The following is a 23,558-nucleotide window of genomic DNA, read 5'->3' as shown; positions in this document are numbered from 1 at the left end:
TATCTCGAGATAGCGAGTTCTCAACGCAGTGGTACACTGAGATAGTGAAATCATGCTGACTCGTTAGCTCGTTAGCTCATGATGACGGGACTAAGTGTCACACAGAACACGCCCTTGGACGGCACAACAGCCAATCGGAACTCTCGTTTGTACTGCATTCCAGGGCAATGCAAAACCAAGGGGTTTCTGAAGCAACAGGAACATCCACAACAACCTGGTGATGTGTGAATGATCTTGAGCGACAAAACAGCAACAAAAAGGTCAGGATGTCGATGCGGATTGCCTTAATTCAAGAACAAACCGTGTGTGCGAAAAAGCCCAGACTCTTCAGATCAGCCCTTAGAAGGAATTGACTGCAGGCTTTTGTATTCTCAAAGCTAGAGCAACCTTTGCCAAAAATGTATCCGAAGAGAATTCAAGAGTTCTTCACCAGTTACAGGTCTGCTTGGCATCTGTTCTAACCATCTTAAATTACAGTGTGCAAAACTGGGATTATATCCAACAATATGTTAGTCTTGATCTAAAAAAAACACCACAACTTAACATCTCACCTGAGGAAGTATCTACCAAGACCAACTCAAGTCAGCAAAGTGTACAAGCTTCCATGCTGAGAAACCTAGAACACGGCTTCATGTTCTAATCTGGTTACTACTGATTTTTATACAGTTTTTTTTACTTTTGATGATCCTGATGAAACAAGGGCTTCTACTAGAAATGGCCCTCTATTTCCAGGGTCGCGCAGTATGGTTGTATGATAAAAAGATATTCTGTCCTACCCAATCCCATCTTTTTTATAGACCTTTGCAATGCCTTCAGCCCCTTTGCAATGTCTTCAGTCTTCAGCCCCAAACATGACCCTACTCAGCTACCTTGATCTGAGGTTGCAAATGCCTTAGCACACCAGGTGCTTGGCAGCAACAGCAGCAGAAGACCATTGCTTTCACATCCTGCATGTGAGCTCCCAAAGGCACCTGGTGGGCCACTGCGAGTAGCAGAGTGCTGGATTAGATGGACTCTGGTCTGATCCAGCAGGCTCGTTCTTTTGTCTTATGTTCTTACCCAAAAGCAGAATAATTTAATTCTGTCATCTATGGCTCCCTCACTTTTAGCATTGCTATTTCCATTTCAGGGGATAAGCATCCTTCCCACTCCACACGGGAAGTACCAGTTCTACCTGTCTGTCACAATGTTCCACTGTGGAGAACTGTTCCTGTCCGATGATGCTGTGGCCCAGCAGTCTTCCAGAAATAATTCCAGCTGGGGGTCTTGACTACTCAGCAGCTCTACCTGGAAGTGGAGGGGTTCTCTAAGGTACCGAGTAACTGGGTGCTCTGCATCCTGGTAGAAGTTCCTGTAGGACTGGTCTAGAGATGGAAAGGCTTGTTAGAACTGCCCCCACAGTCTGGTTGACCTTATGAAATCTATATTTACAGGGAGCACTCGTTGCTTGCTGTGCATCACTACAAAATGGTTCTGAATCCAGCTCTTAAGTTTGTTTGTTTGTTTGTTTGTTTTTGAGTTTTTTATACCGCCCTACCCCCGAAGGGCTCTGGGTGGTGAACAACAGATTAAAACAAGATACAATTAAAACCATTTAAAAGAGAACAATCAGCATATAAAAACAGCGTCCGTAACAAATCCTTATTAAAACCCTCTCAAAAAGGAGGGGCGGGGGTCCCATAGGTGGTAAGGGAACTCAACACAGGGAACTAAAGTAGAGGGAGGGGGAAGGGGAGGGAAGGGAAAAGGAAAAGGGGGGGCACATCAGCGTTGTGCGTGCACAATGACAATAAAATGCTTATGCTTATGTAGAGTGTTCCACCAGGCAGGGGCCAGGGCCGTAAAAGTCCTGGCCTGAGTGGAGGCCAGCCGCATCATGGAGGGGCCGGGGACCAGCAGTAAATTGGCCTCTGCTGAGCTCAGAGGCCTAGAAGGGACATATGGGGTAATGCGTGAACACGTGAATTGAACACGTGAAACCCCCTGACACCCATTCAGATCATTTGTCCATTGTCTACTCTGGCAGTGGCTCTTTACAGTCTCAGGCAATGGTCTTTCCAAATACTACCTCGTACCTGGAGATGCCTGGGATTGAAACTGGGGGATTCTGCGTGCAAAGCAGAAGTTTTATGACCATGCCAAGTCTCTCCCGGCATTTGGTGTTTCATGTTTTTCTCTCCCGCTATTTGGTGTTTCATGTTTTATCAGCACAAGATCCTTCTACAGTTTTGGCGATCCTGTTCTCGTATTGCAAAGCCAGGCAGGTTCCTAATTCCTCAAACTAAGGTGCATCAGGACAGAAATGGCGAGCATTTTATAGGCGTTAGGTCCTGCATTGGGCTGCCATGGATAGCCCTGGCTGGCCTGATCTCAACAGATCTCAGGAGCTAACCAGGTTTGGCCTTGGTTACCATTTGAATAGGCCATCTCCAAGGAACACCAGGGTCATGATGTAGAGGCAGGCAGAGGCAAACTACCCCCGATCATTTCTTGCCTTGACAACCCTAAGGGTTTGCCATAAGTCAGCAGTGATTTGATGGCAAAAAAGTCCTGCATCTTCACATTTTTTTAAAAAAGCAAAGCCTGGTGACAGAAGAAGAGAAGACAAGAAGAGTTTGGATTTATACCCTGTCTTTCTCTCCTGTAAGGAATCTCAAAGTGGCTTACACCTGCCTTCCTCTGTGGGGCAGAGAGAGTTTAGAGAGAACAGTGACTAGCCCAAGGTCACCCAGCAGGCTTCATGTGGAAGAGTAGGGAAACAAATCTAGCTCACCAGATAAGCGTCTGCTGCTCATGTGGAGGAGTGGGGAATCAAACCCGGTTCTCCAGATAAGAGTCCACTGCTCTTAACTACTCAACCACACTGGCACCTTGGAGGACCTTAGAGAGCCGCCATCTGCTAGAATGTCACTGCAGATGCACATTCTAACTAGCCCTAAGATCTAAAGCTGTTCCTTAACTACTTGGTAAAATATTAGCAGAGATCTAATTCCTGGCTATTCCTTGCCAAGTCCAAACATCTGAAGCGGTATCAATGCACACAATCAGTGACGTAGGTATAGATTTTTTATGGGGGGGTTCAGGGGCGAGGCCATGCCCCCACCTGCCTCTGAGGGTGTGGCCACCCAGCCTAAGTGCTTATAAAAGCAGCTCTCCAAGGCAAGGAATGGCAAACTCCCATGACTCGCCCGCCCCACCTCCCCCACGGGCTGGGCTCCCAGAGGGGTAGCTAGGGAAAATGGAGCTCAGTGCAAAATGTGAGGTTGCCCGCACCGCCCCCCCCCCCCCAATGGGTGACTGCTGTGATGCTGGAATCCACTCCCAATCAGCATCACTTTCAATGGTGTTTAAATTAGGGAACCCAGATTCTCCTTTTAAATCCACCTTGAAGGGAGAATCTGAGGTCCCCAGATAAAACAATATTGAAAGTGATGCTGTTTTGGGGTGGATTATCCCCCACCCTGAAACAACATCACTTTCAATGTTTAAACTGGGGACCTCAGATTCTCCCTTTAAATCCATGCCAAAGGGGGTGGATTTAAAAAGAGAATCTGGGAAAATTTGGGGGGTGCCTGCTGTCAGGGGTACAACTGTTAAGCTAGCAGCACCAAACTTTCAGGGTATCTTTGGGAGACTCTCCTGATGATACCATCCAGGTTTGGTGAAGTTTGCTTCAGGGGGTCCAAAATTATGGACTTTCAAAGGTGCAGCCCCCATCTCCTATTAGCTTCCATTGGAAACAATGGGGGAAGGAGGTACCCATTTTGGGAGTCCATAACTTTGTACCCCCTGGACCAACCTTCACCAAACCGGGGTGGTATCAGCAGCAGACTATCCTGATGATACCACCTAGGTTTAGTGAAGTTTGATTCAGGGGGTCCAAAGATATGGACCCTCAAATGGGTAGACCCATCTACTATTAGCTTCCATGGGAAACAATGGGGGATGGGGCACCCCCTTTGGGGGTCCATAACTTTGGACCCCCTGAACCAAACTTCACCAAACTTGGCTGGTATCATCAGGAGTGTCACCTGACAATAGCCTGAATTTTTGGTGCTGCTAGCCTAAAATCTGTGCCCCCTGCAGGCAAAAAACTGAAAAAACACTTTGAAAATACAAAAACCCACAAACGGGTGGTGGTGGTGGTGGAGCTTGGACATGCAATGGGGGGGGGGTCTGAACCCAAGGAACCCCCCCCCCTTACCTACATCCTTGCACACATTTGATACGGTGTTCTGAATTGTCATTTAAGTCTACAGCGGGAGCACACACAATGCTCCAGGTTTCACTTTCGGCAGGTTCCGGTAAACCACAGAAACTAGACATGCAGATAATGTGCAGTGAATATGACAGTGATCTAGAAAGCACTGCAGAGATCAGTTCCCCTGGGAAAAAAATGGCAGGGGAAGTGGGGTGGGGAATGGTATTACAGTATTACAGTATATGCTGCTGGGGACCCAGGCTCTACCCCCAAGTTTCTAGGAATTTCCCAACTCCAAGTCAGCAACACTAACTCAAAGTTAGCAACTCTTAACACTCACATCGATGGCTGGATGAAGACCCAATTGAAAAAGGTACTTTAATAATATGATATGATTAAGGCGACCAGATTTTCACCTTTTTAAAGCGGGACGCGTGCGCACGCTGCTGCAGGAGCGCACTGCCTTCTGGGGCGCTCCCCGGTTTAGAAACAAGAGCACCCCAGAAGGCAGTGCGGCAGTGCGGTAGGCTGCCGCCCTGCCTTCTGGGGCGCTCCCCTGTTTCCCGCCCCAGAAGGCTGTGCGCGGTAGGCCTTCCAAAAATCGGGACATTTAAAAAACCCCGCGGGACACGGGACAAATTGGTTAAAAGCGGGACTGTCGATATTAGGAAAGATCGATATTACCCCACAGTCTCCACAAACTTTGGCACACCAAAATTTTATTCCAAAATTTGTGGAGACTGCATTAAATTATGTATGTCGTATATTGACAACATTGTATATTGTTGATGGTTGGAAATTTAAAGGGATCATATCGTTTAGGATATTATTAAAGCACATTTTTGTTATCATTGATACGGAATTTGTATAATTCTAGATACTAGCCTGATTTTAGCATCTGTAGTATTCACTCACTTATTAATCTGTAATCCCTTTCATTTTTGATAGATAAAGACACACACACACACACACACACACACACACAACCAATGCAGGCTAATAGTTCCCTCTTCAGTGTGCTTGGCCCATTCTTAGCTCCAAGTCTCTCTGCTGCTCCCCTTATATCAAGGGGCTTACATGACCAGCAGCTCCCCCCACCCCAGTCTTACCTCTGGCTAGCTTCAAGGCAAGAGTTAGTGGCCCAACTCCTGGACGGATACTTGGTGATGGAGCTTCTGCAGGACTGTACTGAAGCAATAGGGCATCGCTGATCATGTACTGGCAAGCACATTTCAACCTTGAAGATCAGAAGGTGCCAATGAGAGAAGTCACTTTCTCTTGTACCCTAAACTCACGATGGTGAGGGGGACTGGCCTCATCTTTGGGCAAGTCTGGACCTTCTGAAATAAGGCTAGAACTGGCTCACAAAGTCAGAGCAGATTTTTGGCACTCTATGAAAGCTGGCCCAATTTTGGAAGTGAAGCAGGATCGGCCCTGATGAGTATTTGGATGGAAGGCCACCAAGGAAGTCAAGGATTGCCATGCAGAGGTAGGCAATGGCAAACCACCTCTGAATGTCTCTGGCCTTCACCTAGATGGCCCAGACCAGCCTGATCTCATCAGATGTGGGAAGCTAAGTAGAGCAAGCCTTGGAATGGGAAGTCACCAGGGAAGTCCAATGCTGTTCTACAGAGGCAGGCAATGGCAAACTACTTCTGTCCCTCCCTCCTTTCTTTTTTTTTTACAAAAACTGTACAGGTCACCATAAGTGGGCTACAACATGACGGTGCTTTACACCAACAGGCAACTGAACTGGGGCCACCCCGTTCAATAGAGAGAAAAGTGAGGAGTCCAAATCGAACATTTTTTCTCACAGACCGTTTAACATGAACTGAAGACGACAAGCTCTTCAAAATCCCTCTATAGCCCATCACAACAGGTATAGAAGACCAGGGTCGGCATGTGGGGAGAGTCTAGAACAGGGGTCTGCAACCTGCGGCTCTCCAGATGTTCATGGACTACAATTCCCATCGGCCATGCTGGCAGGGGCTGATGGGAGTTGTAGTCCATGAACATCTGGAGAGCCGCAGGTTGCAGACCCCTGGTCTAGACGTTGACTAACATCAAGCTCCCCCTTCATGCCAGGAGAGGAAGCTCCTCTCACCTTTTTGGCAGCCTCAAGGTCTGCCACCTTTGGCAGTTGCCTTCATGAAGTACAATTCCCAACAGCCCAACTAGCAGAGCCAGCCCTACCACTAGGGGTCTGCAACCTGTGGCTCTCCAGATGTTCATGAAGTACAATTCCAATTGGCCATGCTGGCAGGGGCTGATGGGAATTGTACTTCATGAACATCTGGAGAGCCACAGGTTGCAGACCCCTAGTGGTAGGGCTGGCTCTGCTAGTTCAGCTCAAGAGAGGCAGTTTCTGCTACCAGAGAAACTGTTTTCTGCTGCTCCAGAGACTAGGACAGAGAGTAATCGATTCAACCTACAAGAAAAGAGATCCCACCTAAACATTAGGAAGAACTTCCTGATGGTAATGGCCAGTGGTGGGATTCAAATAATTTAACACTGGTTCCAGTGGCAAGATTCAAATAATTTAACAACTGGTTGTATACAAGCACCATTTTAACAACTGGTTCTGCCAAAGTGGTGCGAACCTGCTGAATCCCACCACTGGTAACAGCTGTTTAACAGTGGGATGTGGTGGAGTCTCCTTCTTTAGAGGTTTTTAAGCAGGCTGAATGACCATCTGTTGGGAGTGCTTTGATTGTGTGTCCCTGCGTGGCAGGGGGTTGGACTTGATGGCCCTGGTGGTCTCTTCCAATTCTATGCAGTGGAGTAGCACCAACGGGACGAGCGGAGCCACAGTGGCGTAGCACCAATGGGATGCCCCGGGCAGAGCCACAAGTACTTACTGATAGACTGGAGCTGCTTGGCCTGGAGGGATGTACAGGACTTCATTTTCATATGTCATGGTAGCATTCTTGAACTGCAAGCAGATTTTGGGGAAAAAAATGTAATCTCTGTGCCAGGTAGAGCACAGAAATGCACTCTGACCAAAGAAGGACTCTGAATCAGCCACCGTGTGAACAGTACTGGGAAAGTTATGATCTGTTACAAAAAGCTAGGTTTGGAGGGTTAGTCTTGTACCTTGTCTTAAAAACAGGATGAGATATCAAATATCTGGGAGAATATCACCTCTTTGGGGTGCTGTGTGGTTTCCGGGCTGTATGGCCGTGTTCTAGCAGCATTCTCTCCTGACGTTTCGCCGGCATCTGTGGCTGGCATCTTCAGAGGAGATCCTCTGAAGATGCCAGCTACAGATGCCGGCGAAACATCAGGAGAGAATGCTGCTAGAACACGGCCATACAGCCCAGAAACCACACAGCACCCCAGTGATTCCGGCCGTGAAAGCCTTTGACAATACATTATCACCTCTTTGTTTTCCCTGCTAGCATGGTAGTAAACCCACAGGACTTTACTGGGCCCCGTTTATAATGTATTTGCCAAAGACTGCTATGCTGACATTAGGCTTCCTTTTTAGCTGCCCAGTGGAGAAATACTAGACCATTTCCCATCCTTGAATAGTTGCAGTTCAGGAGAAAATGGCCCCCACCGTGGTTTAGGAATTTTCCCTAGTTGCTATGGTAAAAACCATAAAGACTAGAGAGCATCACCCAAAAGTGACATCACATGTTCTCCTGATTCCACTCTCCTCAGGCACCATGTCCAAATCTCCGAGCGTTTGCACCCATATCATTGGGAACCCTAGTTGATATGTTATAAGCCTGATACGTTTTATGCAGTACATGCCCCAGGAAAACACTCTTAACATCCCGTCACATGTAGCGAAGTATTAGAATCTACCTCAGGTTCACCTTTAGAAAGAAGCTGTCTCACGTTCATCAGTTCACTTATCAATCCAGGTTTGGGTGGGTCGCATTCAGTCTGCTCGAATCTGGCTCTCTCTAATTCCTGCTTTGAATCCCAGTGCAGTGGGGTAGGTAGGACGCTTTTGTTACAAAAAATCCTGTGGGATGGGGTCTAAAGGCAAAGGTCCCCCGTGCAAACACCAAGTCATTACTGACCCACAAGGTGAAGACACATCATGATGTTTACTAGGCAGACTATGGCCCCTTCCACACACGCAAAATAATGCGTTTTCAAACCACTTTCACAACTGTTTGCAAGTAGATTTTGCCATTCCGCATAGCTTCAAAGAGCACTGAAAGCAGTTTGAAAGTGCATTATTCTGCATGTGCGGAATGAACCTATGTTTACCAGGTGGTTTGCCACTGCGTTCTGGGCACTCATTTTACCAACCTTGGAAGGATGGAAGGCAGAGTTAGCCTTGAGCTGGCGACCTGAAACCGACTTCTGTCGGGATCGAACTCAAGTTGTGGGCAGAGCTTTGACCGCAGTACTGCAGCTTCCCACTCTGCGCCACATGGCTCCTGGGATGGTGCCTAGCCCCTGTGAAATCCATCGTACCCCCTTACTTGGAAGTAAGAAGGGCATCTAGGGAAAAAAATAATCTGGAACAAAATGAGCGATATAATGAATTACCATCAGTTATGTAGCAGTTTTATATTTCCGTCTCCCATAAAGCCATTCATGGCCTAAGCTACAAGAAGTAATACTTGAATCTCTCCAGATAACCCTCTATTTCAGGGGTCCCCAATGTGGATACCTGTGACTACTAGATATTTGATTGGCTGTGCAGATTTTTCAAAACATTGCTTTGGCAGCAGTTGTCACCATAGCACAAGGAAGACCACTCTTATCAAAGTTAAGCAGTGGCAATCATTATGTAACTGTCTCCTCCTTCTGCTGTAGCCACTTTGTTGCTGTGCGCACTACGCCATGTCAGAATGCCAAATGTGCCCACAGGCTCAAAAAGTTTGGGAACTTGTGCCCTATGAACAGGCCTCCTGGTGTCCAGATAGCCCAGGAAACTTAGTAGTCGCCTGCATTTTATCATATTGGGTTAAAATTTACCTCCTTCTCATTGAGGGTTGAAAGACTCAAGCCCAGTTCTTCTAGTAACACAGTGTCTGAGGGGTGATATGATTGAAGTCTGTAAAATTATGCATGGAGTAGAAAATGTTGACAGAGAATTTTTTCTCTCTCACAATACTAGAACCAGGGGGCATCCATTGAAAATCCCCGGGGCGGGGGGGATTAGGACTAATAAAGAAGCTTATTCAAGCAACGCGTGATTGGTGTTTGGAATATGCTGCCACAGGAGGTGGGGATGGCCACTAACCGGGATAGCTGTAAAAGGGGCTTGGACAGATTTCTGGAGGAGAAGTTGATTTATGGCTACCAATCTCAATCCTCCTTGATCTGAGATTGCAAATGCCTTAGCAGACCAGGTGTTCGGGAGCAGCAGCAGCAGCAGCAGCAGGCCATTGCTTTCACCTCCTGCGTGTGAGCTCCCAAAGGCACCTGGTGGGCCACTGCGAGTAACAGAGTGCTGGACTAGATGGACTCTGGTCTGATCCAGCAGGCTCTTTCTTATGTTCTTGTACCGTGGCAGAGTTGCTTCCAGGAGAGACTGCCACAAATGCCAAAGGACAGAATTATATGTGTCATGCAAGGACACCAGGAGCAGATCGGCTGCCTCTATTTAAACAAGCCTCTGAGGATGCTGGAAAGACTGGGATAGCATTCACCTTAGGCAGCTCCCTGCACCTACCCCAAAGCAGCTGAGATTTCCAGAATCCACTGTACTACTACTCTGCTGTGCTCTCTTTACTCTGAGAGGTTTAGACACAATTGCATTGCATCCCAAGGAATTCAGTAATCCTACTCTAAAACCCCAGCATAACCTCCAATCCCACACTCCTCCAAGCCATGCCATGAACCTTGAATAGACAAAAATATAACTCAGCCATCTGGTTAGTTTAAAACAGGGATCTTCAAACTATGGCCCTCCAGATGTTCATAGACTGCAATTCCCATGAGCCCTACCACTTGGCCATGCTGGCAGGGGCTGAGGGGAATTGTAGTCCATAATGAGCATCTGGAGGAGACCATAGTGAACCTGATTTACCAAATGATGACTTTAGCAAAGCAGAACCATTCTTTACCGGGGGGAGTAGGAGCTGGATAATAGAGTGGCCTGGACTCTTCCACACACAAGTAGCCCATTCCAGAGTAAGGTGGCCAATCTCCAGATAGCCCCTGGAGATCTGTTATTGCAACTGACCTCCAGGCAATGGAAATCAGTTCACCTGGAGCAAATGGCAGCTTTGGGAGGTGGACTCAATAGCATCATATCCTGCTGAGGTCCCTCCCCTTCCAAACCCCACCCTTCCCAGGCTCCACCTCCAAAATCTCCAGGGGTTTCCCAACCCAACCCAGACCTAACAACTCTGCTCCATATCCATCTTTGTAAAAGACTGCGGTGATCCATGCTCTACTAGGTGGGAAACAGTTGAGCACGCATAGTGATCATATAGTCCAGTGGTGGCGAACCTTTGGCACTCCAGATGTTAAGGACTACAATTCCCATCAGCCCCTGCCAGCATGGCCAATTGGCCATGCTGGCAGAGGCAGTGAAAGATGTAATCCTCACTGGAGTAGGTGGATATAATGGTATCCCTTTTCTGACAAGTAGGTCCCAAGCCATGCCTGCCCTTAATCAACACCTTAAAGTGGGCATGGGTACAAAGTAGGTACAAAGTAGCTGCTCCACGATGAGTATCATATACTGAAAATGGCAGCTTGCCTTTTGGTTAAGACTTGCCCTGGTCAGAACCAACTCTTGATTTTGGATTTTACATTGGACCAACATGGCTGCCTACAGCTTCAAGGTGTCTTCAAATCAAGCACTGCAGTAGTCAGCCGAAGTATGGAGACAGTACACAAAGCAGACACCAATAGAAGGCAACAGACCAAGGACGTAGGTGGGGGGGGGTTTCCCTCGGGTTCAACCCCCCCATTCATGTCCGAAGCTCCACCCCTTTTGTGGGTTTTAAAAGCATTTTAGTGTTTTTTTGGTTTCTGGCCGGCAAGGGGTGCATTGTTTAGGCTAGCACCACCAAACTTTCTGGGATTGTTTGGGGGACTCTCCTGATGATACTACCCAGGTTTGGTGAGGTTTGGTTTAGGGGGGGGTCCCAAAGGTATGGACTCTCAAGGGGTGCCCCATTCTCCATTGTTTCCAATGGGGAGCTAATAGGAGATGGGGGGCTACACGCTTTCGAGGGTCACTACATAACCTGGACATCCTGGAACTAACTTCATAAACCTGGGAGGTATCATCAGGAGATCATCTCTAAAAGATACCCTGAAGAAGTTTGAATTAGCCTCCTAAATTAACAATTGTACCCCTGACAGCAGGCACCCCAAATTTCCCTAGATTTTCCTTTTAAATCCCACTTACCCCTTTGGCATGGATTGCATGAGGAGAATCAAGTCCCTCAGTTTAGAAGAAGAAGAAGAAGAGTTTGGATTTTTATATCCCCCCCTTTCTCTCCTGTTGGAGACTCAAAGGGAGCTTTACAATCGTCCTTGCACCTTCCCCTCACTCACTGAAACACCCTGTGAAGTGGGGTGGGAGGCTGAGAACTCCCAAAGCTGCGAGGCCCCAGCCCAAGGGATCACCCAGCTGGCCTTGGAGAGCTGCTTTATAAGAGAAGTGCTAGGGCTGGGGAGGCGAGGGGCTTGGGAGGCGTGGTCATGCCCACTAGAGGCCGAGGGTGAGGGGTGTGGCCCCCAGAACCCCCATAAAATCACGATACCCTCGTCCCTGCAACAGACTGAAGACAACAGCCGGGGCTGTCTCTCCCATTGCAAAACTGTGGAAGTACTCTCAAATTTTTTCCAGAGCCCACTAGTACTGACAAAGGTTATCCCATCCAAGCCCTGGCAGGTATAATTCCATACAGCCGTGGTGGCGAACCTTTTGCACTCCAGATGGTATGGACTACAACTCCCATCAGTCCCTGCCAGCATGACCAATTGGCCATGCTGGCAGGGGCCTGATGGAAGCCAACAGTCCCATAACATCTGGAAGTGCTGGAACCACTGCCCTGAAATGCCAGCCCCTCCCAGCCAACATCCACCTACCTTTTTTTCTGGATTCCAGTTTCTCACTAGCCCACTATGCAGCCAGCTGACTACCAGCTTAATCGGAAGCTTGGCAAGAAAGAGCGGTAGCTCAGTTAACAAGTCAGAACTGGAGACTTCAATATGTTTGTGCCACCCTGCCTTAAAACGATGGACAATCTCAAGAAGCCCCGACAGCTGTTAGACAGCATGAGGCAGAAGACCAGCTCTCTGGACACCTGTCAACTCAGCATAATAATGCTGTCAGTCCAGGCCCTTGTGGTATTAACTCAAATACCCTTGGGCCAAAGTACCAAAGTGAAGAAGTCTTTATCACCTCCAGCAGGATATTTAGGATGTTCTTACCTCGCGGGTCGTTCCACATGTGCTCACGTTAAAGATGAACGTAGCTCCTTCCTCTGTCACCACAGCTGGCCCACAGCGTCTGTCTCTCAGCACCAGATTGGAGGGCTTCATGTCCGGGATACCGACCAGCTTCAAGGCAGAGACCACCATTGTGCCATTAGGGAAACAGTCTGCAAGAGATACCTACTGCTGTACTCCTGGATAAAGTGACCCATGACCACAGGAGACCACTTCCTCTATAGGGCTGTCAACAACAGTCTGGAACGAAGCCATGTTAGCAGCATCGGTGTATTGATTTGAGACCTTGTTTCCATTTTGGATACAAACCTACCATTGCTTCTCTCAAAGAAGAAGAATTGGTCTTGAGACCCCCCCACTTTTCGCCCCTTTTAAGGAGTCTCAAAGCACCTTAAAACCTCCTTCCCATCCCCTCCCCACAACTCACCTCTTGTGAGGAAGGTGGGGCTGAGAGAGTTCTGAGAGAACTGCGACCAGCCCAAGGTCACCCAGCAGACTTCATGCGTAGGAGTTAACGGAACAAACCCAGTTCTCCAGATTAGAATAAGCCGCTCTTAAACATTACAACCGTACAGGCTTGAGAACTGGGAATTTGGCAAGGATGCTGAAAACTCTTATGAGATCATTGGTGGTTTGCTCTGGGCAGAATGTACTACCAAGGATGTCTGAGAAGAATGATTGGTAGATATCCTCCACCCGTAAGAGGGCATAAAATAAGAACACAAACTTCATTGAATAAGAACATAAGAACATGCCAGCTGGATCAGACCAGAGTCCATCTAGTCCAGCTCTCTGCTACTGCGCCAGTGATGGCCCTTGAGGTGCCATTGGGGTGGCTCACGATGCAAGGAGATGTGTAGAAAGCAATGGCCTTCTGTGGCTGTGTTGCTCCCCGAGGCAGCACCCTGGTCTGCTAAAGGCATTTGCAATCTCAAATCAAAGAGGATCAAGATTGGTAGCCATAAATCGACTTCTCCTCCATAAATCTGTCCAAGCCCCTTTTAAAGCTATCCAGGTTAGTGGGTTCCTCCATCTGAAGTTGAGGGGATATTGCTCTACTACTTCTTGGTACGATTAGAACAAAGTGCCTTTTGTTAATTGGAAAAGGAGGAGACGCATTTACCAATGAGATGTTTAGGAGAGAAGCTGCAGGCAACTGAAAAGTCCATCATCTCTGCTTGAGTGACGGAGTCCTTCAGCAGCAACTGGAAGTTCACCACAATCCCAGAAGAGTTTACTTCCTAGAGGCAGAGGGGACCAGGTAAATTGACATGCATTCTCCAAGGATGAAAGGTATGTCATGTTACCCAAACCATGGCTGACAGTGACCCCTTGGCCCAGGCTGGAGATTGCTAGGCAATATTCAGTTTTGTTCAGAAGCGGTCAAAAGCCAAGCAGAAATATTAAGCACCTTTCCCTAGTCACTGGCAGAATCCAAAGCTTCCCAAGAACGTGGCACTTTAGGGCCATTCAAATTGGAGAACCCCACTAATTTTGGTATGGAGAACAGTCTCCCCTTGAGGCAAAGCACCCAAGTTGACCTCTGTACATTTGTGGCATCTTCTCCGTATGGGCTCAGAAATATTTATCACATGAAGCTGACTTCTACCAAATCTATCAGTCTACCATTCTCTATCCCAGTGGTGGCGAACCTATGGCACGGGTGGCAGAGGTGGCACTCCGAGCCCTCTCTGTGGGCACGTGCAAATAGAGTTGCCCCCACCCCACACTAGAGCTGGCCTGGGCTGCTGGAGAGCTTGATTACTAACGTTAAACCCACAAGACCCAGTTTGCAGGAAGCAGTGTAGAGTAGCCCTGTTAGGAGTGCTGTTAAAGCACTGTGAAGTTTTCATGCAAAAGAACTAAAGTCGCGATCCTTTACCTGGGAGTAGAAACTTGGTTTGCTGGCAATGGGGCTTGCTTCTGGAGTCAAGCCCCTCCTAAATTGCGTGATTCACGGTTGGAAGAGTTGCACAGTTGCTTCAAAGCAAAGCCACCGACTACCACCAAGCTTACTCCTGGAGTAGCGCCGCGCCTATACCGAACCAACCACTTTTCTAAACTGAAACAGTATTCAAGTTAAATTGCCGTGTTGGCACTTTGCGATAAATAAGTGGGTTTTGAAAGGTTTGCAATTTAGACTTTTCGGTCTACCGAAAGGTTAAACTATCTGCTCTATCCCATCTACTGTGACTGGACTTTTATATCACCTGCAACCGGAGACGTTTAGCTGCAATTGAACCGGGGGACTTCTAGTACGAAAGGCCAACATTCTACTTCCAAAGCATGATCAATGGAGTGTGGATGGCATAGATTGCATGTCGAAGGAATGGCCCTGATGGCAGTTAGGGCTCAGGCCCAAGTATCCAAGTTAAACGTGGATAGCTCGTAGTAGCTGTGAGGAGCTGAGTTGCCGTTTCCAGTTCTCACAATTGCAACACCTAGTAAACTGTAAAGGGCATGTTCTTGTATGCTTTCAAGGCTGAAAACTAGTAGATTTGACCATTGCTTGCCTTTCTCTTTTGCTTGCAAATATACCCACAAACAATGGGATTTAGAGGGATTTGCAATTTTTGAGATGCACATCCAATACCAAATGCCAGCTCCAATACCAGCTCTTGGTTATTGCTAACCAAAAGCTGGCCAAATGTCTACATTATTCAGGGAGCAGTCATGCGATGTCAAGACGACTGAGTGGGGAGAGAATTAACCTTCCCTTCCCTACAGAGTTCCTCGTAGCATCTTCCACTAGTTATTGCAACCAACTCTTTGACATTTGAGACTCCTCTTACCTCACAAGCCACGTGGGCTGCATGCCGAGGTACTTTCAGGGCGAGGTGGGTTCCATTGTCATGGATGCTGTATCCAAGCTGTTGAGCCATCTCCTGACTCAAGAGAGTGTCCCCCAAGAAGGGCAGCCAGTCCTGACCCACGTTGCCACGTCTCACCACCAAGTAGAGGGCTTCATCATCACATGAGCCGGTAGCCTGAGGTAACACTAGAGAATAGGAGGCAGCATCTCAAAAAAATGGGAACACTGCCTGGACAACATTTGGGTACCACTGTTTATATCCTTTCATTCTTCCCTCTGCAGTGGCGTAGAAGGTTAAGAGCTCGTGTATCTAATCTGGAGGAACCGGGTTTGATTCCCAGCTCTGCCGCCCTGAGCTAATGAAGGCTTACCTGAGGAATTCAGATTAGCCTGTGCACTCCACATGTACCAGCTGGGTGACCTTGGAGAAGTAGTCACAGCTACTCGAGGTTCTCTCAGCCCCACCCACCTCACAGGGTGTTTGTTGTGAGGGGGGAAGGGCAAGGAGATTGTCAGCCCCTTTGAGTTTCCTCACAGGAGAGAAAGGGGGGATATAAATCCAAACTCTTCTTCTTCTGCTTCTGTTCTCTCATTTAATTAGCGTGGTGTAGTGGTGAAGAGCATGTGGACTCTAATCTGGAGGAACCCGGTTAAGAAAGCGGGATAGATTACTCCTGTTGGGCTGTTTTAAAACATGTTTAGAAATATGAGTAAAAGTTCCTTGTTTAGGAAAGTAGCCTTCTTTTGTTTCTAGAAACAAAATTAAGTATTTGAAAGTATTAAGTATTTGACAGGCAGTCAATTAGAGGAGAAGTAGTTGTTTCTGTTGGCAGTAGACGATAGGACTTGCTATGATGAGTTGAAATAATGGACAAAAAGATACCAGCTGGAAATTAGGAACTTTTTTTTTTACAGTAAGAGTTTTTTACAGTAACAGAGAAATTATTAATGCCCCACCCCCGGAATGCCCGGCTACACCCCCCCCTGTCATGTCCACACTAGCCCCACTGGCTTCTACCCACTGTTTGAATCCCACACCACCATGGGAACCTGTTACTAAAATTTTTGGATCCCACCACTGAACATACTGTCCATTGTGGATACATCAAACCGAGCACCGTTCCTATCCAAACTCACCTGCATCCTCGACTAGGACAACAAGAGCGACTGGGACTTCAAAGGTGTCTGCGTGGGGGCTCACACTGAATCCAAATGTGACATTCAAGGTGTAATTTCTGGTAGTGCCTGACACATACTGAAAGGAGAAACAGTGGGTTTTGGTTATCCAGCATGACATTTCAGTTCCCCGTTGACCCCCACGGAAAGATTAACAGTTCTCAACAGAGAGCGCTCCAGAATCCCGAGTTGGCACGAGTTGCTGCTTATCTGACATTAGCTGGGTGGGTTTATTTGTCAATTTTGACCGCTTAAACACTCCTGCTTTTTTTCCTTTGAAGAAGCAAGCAAGCCGTAAGCCAAAAACCCACACAATCCTACTTCCAGCGGGCTGCCTGCAGTTGGTTGGGACATAAATTGTTCAGATTGGGTTTTGAGTCTTTTTACACACCAGGGTACAGGGGACATTTTTTAATAAGTTAAAAAAAAGTTTTTTAAAAAGTAAAGTCCTTGCAACATATGAACTTGGGCAAGGTGGTTTGTTTCCTCTAGCCCCGTGATGGCGAACCTATGGCACCGTGCCACGTGGCATGCAGAGGCCTCTCACGGGCAGCGAGGTGCCGAGTCTCCCTCCCCGTGCAGGTTAAAGCCTCCAGCCATTCCTCCTCTGCCCAAAGGGAGGAGGCGGCCACTTCTCCCCTTGGGCGGATGGCCCGGGGATAAACGGCAGCAACTTGCTTTAGGACGCTTTAACTCGCCCGGTCGCGAGTCGAGTGGCAGCTGATGAAGCTTGAGACCCCCTCTGCCCAAGGGAGAAGGTGCTTGCACCTTCTCCCGGGCAGAGGGAAGGCTGCTGGCAACACCGGCACTGCTCGGGGCGCCTGAGACCTCTCCCATTCGGGGGAGCGAGGCGGTGCTGAACAGAAGAATTCTGCCCAAGGGGAAGAAGGTCTTGCACCTTCTCCCTCGGGCCCGAAGGAGAAGCGGAAGCGAGCATAGAACATTTGGGGCGCAAGAGGCTGGACACCCCTGCTTTAGAAGAATGAGGGTTACTCTGGTGGGTTTTCGGGCACCAACTGTGGCTGTGGTCTGGTGGATCCCCTCCTAACGTTCCACCTGCATCGTGTGTCTGGCATCTTCAGAGGGTGTATCACAGAGGGAAGTCACCAGAGTGTATCTGAGTGTGTAACAGACTTCCCTGTGATACACCTCTAGAAGATACCCGAACACAGATGCAGGTGAGAGCGTTAGGAGTAAGATCCACCAGACCGGCCAGCCCGAAAGCCCACCAGAATCTGTAAAGACCTCAGTGGCCCGGGTTAGAATTGCCGATATTGGCGCTGCGATAAATAAGTGAGTTTTGAGTTGCGAGTTTGGGCACTTTCGGTCCTCAAAAGGTTAGCCATGCACTGCTCCTAGCCAGAAACAGCATGAATCTCTGTATTGTCCGAAGGCTTTCCGGCGGGAATTCACTTGGGTGCTGTGTGGTTTCCACGGCTGTATGGCGATGTTCTAAGCATTCTCTCCTGGCGTTTAGCCTGCATCTGTGGCTGGCATCTTCAGAAGGATCTGAGTCGTGTTGGGAAAGCAAGTGGAGTATATATCTCTGTTGGAGTGTCCAGGGTTGGGTGGAGAAACCTTGTCTGTGGTAACAAAGAGGCAACCAGGTCAATCGTTAGAAGGGGCGTCTGAATAGAAGTTATGAGTAACAATGAAGACTGGCGCTATAGCATGGAAGTAACACTGGAATATGCAAAGGTCTGAACTGGTGGGAGCATCTGAATAGAAGTATCTGGCGCTTTGTTTCCTTTTTTTTGTCTATGAGATGCATCCTGTGTTTTGTGTGGGCCCTGGTTAAGACATAAATGTCTTGACTCTAAGTATTTTTTCAACTTACTGGCAGCCAAAAGTTCTGCAATTCATTTTTCATAGTTTCCTCCTTCCTGTTAAAATCCATGTGCTTATGGTTCAATTGCTTCTTCTGTGTATGGTCAAACGGCGTGATGGCTTTCCAAGAGTGGTCCAGAATTTCTGTTTTTTTCAAATAATATTCTATGTCCAGGTTGGTTTTATCATGTGTTCCTGCTATTGCTGATTTTTCTAGCTAGAAATGGTTTGCAGTGCCTTTAGGTGTTCTTTGATGCATTGATAAATGTAGCGCGTTTGGTGTCATTCCTATGTAGACTTGTCCACAGCTGCATGGCGGTATGCGATGAGACTCCTGCAGTAGCTAAAGGATCCCTCTTGCTCCTTTTGCTGAGCATTAGCATCTGTTGAATTTTTCTTGAGTGGGTCTGTAGATTGTTTTGTAGGTTGTGCTTCTTCATCGGTTTTCCTATGCGATGGAAAGAAGCGCAACCTATCTGAACCACAAGAACCGAACAATCGCGTTCAACGAGGATATCACCAGAAGATCCTTCGCCGATCTATACGCGCTCTACATCGCTAATTTTAATCTATAAAGAATTCCCTGCTTGCTTGCGCACAGTGCATATCAAACCGCGAAACTGCAACAGCTTCGGCTGTCAGAAACATCAGCAATAACTTTAAGTATCTTCAACTCTGGACATGAAATATTGAAAAAAACGAACAGTCTGGACCTTCTGGCCAACGCTGCGTCGGGCTTTACGAAGAAGCAATTGAAAATCCGTAAACATGGTTTGCTGGGAAGGAAACTATCGAAAACTCGAACAGAGAACGGCTGCCAATGTTAACTGGAAGTACAAGAACGATGCAATCTAACCAGTCACTCCACACAAGCACAGGATGACCATAGTGCTATTCGCAATGCTCCCAAAAATGACACTGCTTATCTCCAGTGTTAATCAGTCTTCAGATATGATACCTCCCAGCTGTTGCTTCTTATCTCAGTCGTCCCCACAATATAGTCATTATTGACCTGGTATTGCCTCGACTGTGACTGTTTACTGCACTGAACATGCTTTCTCCACCCACCCTGAACACTCAGATATATACTCTCACTTGCTTTCCCCAACATCAGGCCTCTGAACTACCAGCCACAGACCTGGCCCAGCATCAGGAGTACTGCTAAATTCCTGCGACCATACAGCCCGGAAACCACACAGCACCCAATATGAATCTCTGCTCATGCATCACTCCTTGTAAGCCCGAAGAGGAGGAGGAAGGTGAAAGAAAGAGTTTAGAACCTTCGGGACTGCCTTGCCCCATATGTCCCTTCACGGCCAATTTGTTGGTGGTCCCCAGCCCCTTGATGATGCGGCTGGCCTCCACTCGGGCCAGGGCCTTTATGCCCCTGGCCCCTGCCTGGTGGAACACTCTTCCTCCATCTGTCTGGGCCCTGCGTGATCTTGGTGAGTTCCGCAGGGCCTGTAAGACTGAGTTGTTCTACCGGGCTTTTGGAGGGGCCAGCTGCTGATTGGTGCCCTCTCCTTCTTTCTGCTTTATCCTCTTTTACATCTTGGCTCCCTACCATCTTGGGACCCACTGTTCCCCCTCTTTGGGAGGGTTTTATGGTGGATTTTAATGGACGCCGATAATTCTGTACCGTACGCTGTATTTTAAAGGGTTTTATTTTATAGTTAATATTTAATTTAGTCTGTATTTTGAGTGTTTTTATTGTTTGTTGTTTTGTTGTGCACCGCCCAGAGCCCTTTGGGGAGGGGCGATGGACAGACAGACATTAACAGACATCTATCGTCGTCTCCTACCAAGACCTTGCCAAACACAACTCAGGTTGAGCTCTAAGCAATGCTAACCTCCTTTCCTATCTCCCCAAATGGGAGTGCACTTAAATAGACTTGCCCATTTAAGTCACTCCAGGCACATTTAAGTCATCCTGGGTGTCTACATGCACTGAAACACAGAGGTATGTAGGTCACAGAGCCCGAAGTGGCTGCTAAAAAGGATCAGATATCCCAAGTGGCATTTGGTTTAAAGCATTGGTGTCAAACTTGCGGCCATCCAGATGTTATGGACTACAGTCCCCATCATCCCCTGTCAGCATGATGCTGGCAGGGAATGATGGGAACTGTAGTCCATACCATCTGGAGGGCTGCGAGTTTGACACCTGTGGTTTAAAGCCTTAAAGAGTGAAGCTTCCAAGCCAGCCAACTTAGACATCAGGAACTATTCAAAACAGCTATACCACCCCACAGCATTCAAGCTAACCACAATCATTACATTTCCATGCACCTCGTGTATCTTCTAAGTATAAACTAGAGGCAAGACTCACCTGCTTCTTGACTCCAGGTGTGCCAAAAGGGATCTGTAGCACAAAGTCCATGCTGCTATTGGGATACTGATTTCCAACTACCTTACAGCCCTGCTTTTCAGCCTCTGGTAGTAACCAGGGGCCCAAAATATCCACTTTCACACTGACCAACTCCACATCTGGCAGGAAGGTCCCAACAGAGACATTAAACAGCTGGAGAGGGATGCTGGTACCTGCGTGATAAAGGTAACTATCAGATAGGGCATGTTCTCTTGCACACCAAAAGGCCATTTCTCAAAGTCTCCCACTCACTCAGCCAACAAGGATGGGCCCATTTCCTTTCTGGAGTAGAGAGGAACTTCTCCTTCCCTCCTAAGCTCTGTTTCAAAAGGGGGCACTCCAGTCTAGCCTTGTCTGTTACTACAACATGCCAAGCCATGATCCTCTTCAGGAAGGGTTCATCTTTACTTCAAGATCTTAATTTCATCTTGGTCCATAAGGTCTGTTTCTTCTGCTCGATCCAGATGAAAGGCAGATTCCGCATGGGCCAAAAACAGCTGTGTGTAAACGGTGTATACTCTTTTACACCGCTTTAAACCATTTCACACTGTTTTCACACTGCTGTTTTTGGCCCATGTGGAATCCACCAAAGACTGCTGATGTAGATGGGCAGTTCAAGGACAGATCCCACATTCACACAAACAAGAGGCAGGTCAGTCAATTCTGGACCTATTCAGAACCCCCCTCCAGATACTCTGCTGTGCTGTTGAAGGCTATGTAGGTGGTATTTATCCATGCCATAATTAAGAGGGTAGAACTCACCTGAATCCATGCAGAGACTGCTCAAATTGGCCTTTGCCCCATAACAAGTATGTGGCCCCAGCTCCCCAACATCAAGGGGGGCAGGGTTGAAACCAACTTTGCTGGCTTTATTCACAATGAATTACTTACCATCCGTGACTGTGATTGGCACAGGCTGTGGAGGGGTGCTGATCTCTTTCAGGATGGTGTGCTTCGTAGTGCCTCTCCGCTCATCTTCCCAGAGATGCTCTACAAAGGGGTTGATTTTGTAGGAAGTTACAAGTTGCCCAGCAACTACATAGCTCTACAGGAAGAAAGCAACAACCAACCGCTGGTTAAGATGCACTGTGCTCTGAAGCACAAGCAGAAATCTCTCATTTTGTGAGCATAAAATGAAAGGGGAAATTTTTATAGAATGCTTTGGGTCCCCTTTGGGGAGAACAAGCAGGTACCTAAATAAGTATTTCATTCCTGGCAGGTGAGATTCCAGAAGCCCAGAAGTCTTTACTCTAAGGCTGATTCCGCACGGGCCAAAAACAGCAGTGTGAAAACGGTGTAAAAGAGTTTAAAACGGTGTTAAAGGGTTTATACTGTTTTCACACCGTTTTCACACTGCTGTTTTTGGCCCATGCGGAATCAGCCTAAGAGGCGTGCTGTTAGAATAGGCATTTTAGCTCTTCTCAGTGTTGCTGTTGGGATGGCATTGTATTTACAACACAGGCCACAGTGGCCAAGCAGCGTGGGATCAGCCTATCACCTCTATTCCCTTAAATATTAGGGTAGGCTGCAAATCCAAACGTGGTATTCATGGGTGCCGTGACACCTGCCAGCCCCTTTCCTCACACCAAGTGTTTCTTACGACACAGGTAGGTAGGACCCAGGCAGAGCATTCTGCAACAAAGAAGGTGCGGCCTTTTGTTTTGCGGTGGAGGGATACACAACACTACTATCATCTTTCTGCGGAACAGACCTCTTTAATAACATGTTTGTTGCTTTGCCTGGGTCTTCACGCTCCATTTGGTCACCTACAAGGTATTCCCTGTTGGGAAAAGAAGCAGTCTGAGGTACGGAGGGGTTTCTAGGTCCTCCTGAGTTAGGCCGACATCAGAGTGGTAGCAGCCAATACATATCCCTCCCTCTCCCCCTTCCCAACTTTTGACAATGCAAGAAAAATATTTTTAATGATCTATTCATTTAAAAAAACCCATTCTATTAAGAAGAGTTTCTGGCTGAAATGTCGCAGGCTCATTCCGCACATGCAGAATAATGCACTTTCAAACTGCTTTCGGTGCTCTTTGAAGCTGTGTGGAATGGCAAAATCCACTTGCAAACAGTTGTGAAAATGGTTTGAAAACGCATTATTTTGCGTGTGCGGAAGGGGCCTAAGTGTTGCTATGAGAGTTCTGCACAGCCTCACTCCCTAACGTTTCTCAGTTGTGGTTGCATCCAGCAGCGTGTCAGGACTCCAAAGGGTAGACTCAAAAAGGTTGGAGACTCCTGGCCCTTAGTGACACCTGCTATCAGACTCACCTTGTAAGTACCACCCGGGGAACCAACGGGTATCTGCACAGTGATAGCATCCTGATCACTGGCCAGCAAGTATCCTCGACTGGCGATGTCTCGAGCAGGCAGCTTGGATAAGTTTATACCCATCTCCACCTGTAGTTCTTTGACACTGCTCACTCCCACCATGAGAGGGGACATGCCTTTGGGGATAGTCCAAGTGATGGTCTCGCTTGTGTACGTCACTCCATCTATGGGGAAAAACAGGCCATTGTTCACTCCTATGCCTCAGGTTCACTCTATGGCAGACCTGGGAATTATACGGCCCGCGGGCCACATCCGGCCTGCCGGATGACCCTGACTGCAGCCTGCTGATAGCTGGGGAGGGCAGGCGATCTTTGAAAGCGCCACTGAGAGCCCGGTTGTAACACTTGGCTGCCGGCTTCTGCGGGGCTTTCAAAAGCACCTCGCCCCCCTGCCTTTTGGCCCTCCACAATATTTTCTGTTTCTTATGCGGCCCCATGGAAAAAATAATTGCCCACCCCTGCTCC

General features: G+C 47.8%; 1 protein-coding gene across 1 annotated transcript in view; it reads right to left on the bottom strand.

Moving 5' to 3' along the window:
• The window catches only part of LOC125427984, a 47,555-nt gene that overhangs the window by 4,916 nt on the left and 19,081 nt on the right, over positions 1-23,558 (bottom strand). The window contains exons 10-19 of the mRNA XM_048487551.1: positions 23,035-23,258; positions 21,655-21,808; positions 20,725-20,936; positions 16,533-16,650; positions 15,376-15,581; positions 13,707-13,824; positions 12,566-12,735; positions 7,060-7,133; positions 5,311-5,438; positions 1,175-1,364 (exon numbers count right to left, since the gene is read on the bottom strand). Coding sequence (XP_048343508.1) covers positions 1,175-1,364; positions 5,311-5,438; positions 7,060-7,133; positions 12,566-12,735; positions 13,707-13,824; positions 15,376-15,581; positions 16,533-16,650; positions 20,725-20,936; positions 21,655-21,808; positions 23,035-23,258 — 1,594 coding nt within the window. The remainder of the gene's footprint in view (positions 1-1,174; positions 1,365-5,310; positions 5,439-7,059; positions 7,134-12,565; positions 12,736-13,706; positions 13,825-15,375; positions 15,582-16,532; positions 16,651-20,724; positions 20,937-21,654; positions 21,809-23,034; positions 23,259-23,558) is intronic.

This window comes from Sphaerodactylus townsendi, linkage group LG03, assembly GCF_021028975.2.
Source record: "Sphaerodactylus townsendi isolate TG3544 linkage group LG03, MPM_Stown_v2.3, whole genome shotgun sequence".
In the NCBI taxonomy this organism is placed as follows: domain Eukaryota; kingdom Metazoa; phylum Chordata; class Lepidosauria; order Squamata; family Sphaerodactylidae; genus Sphaerodactylus; species Sphaerodactylus townsendi.
The sequence above is the reverse complement of the archived record's forward strand: the minus strand, read 5'-3'. Positions and strand labels throughout refer to the sequence as shown.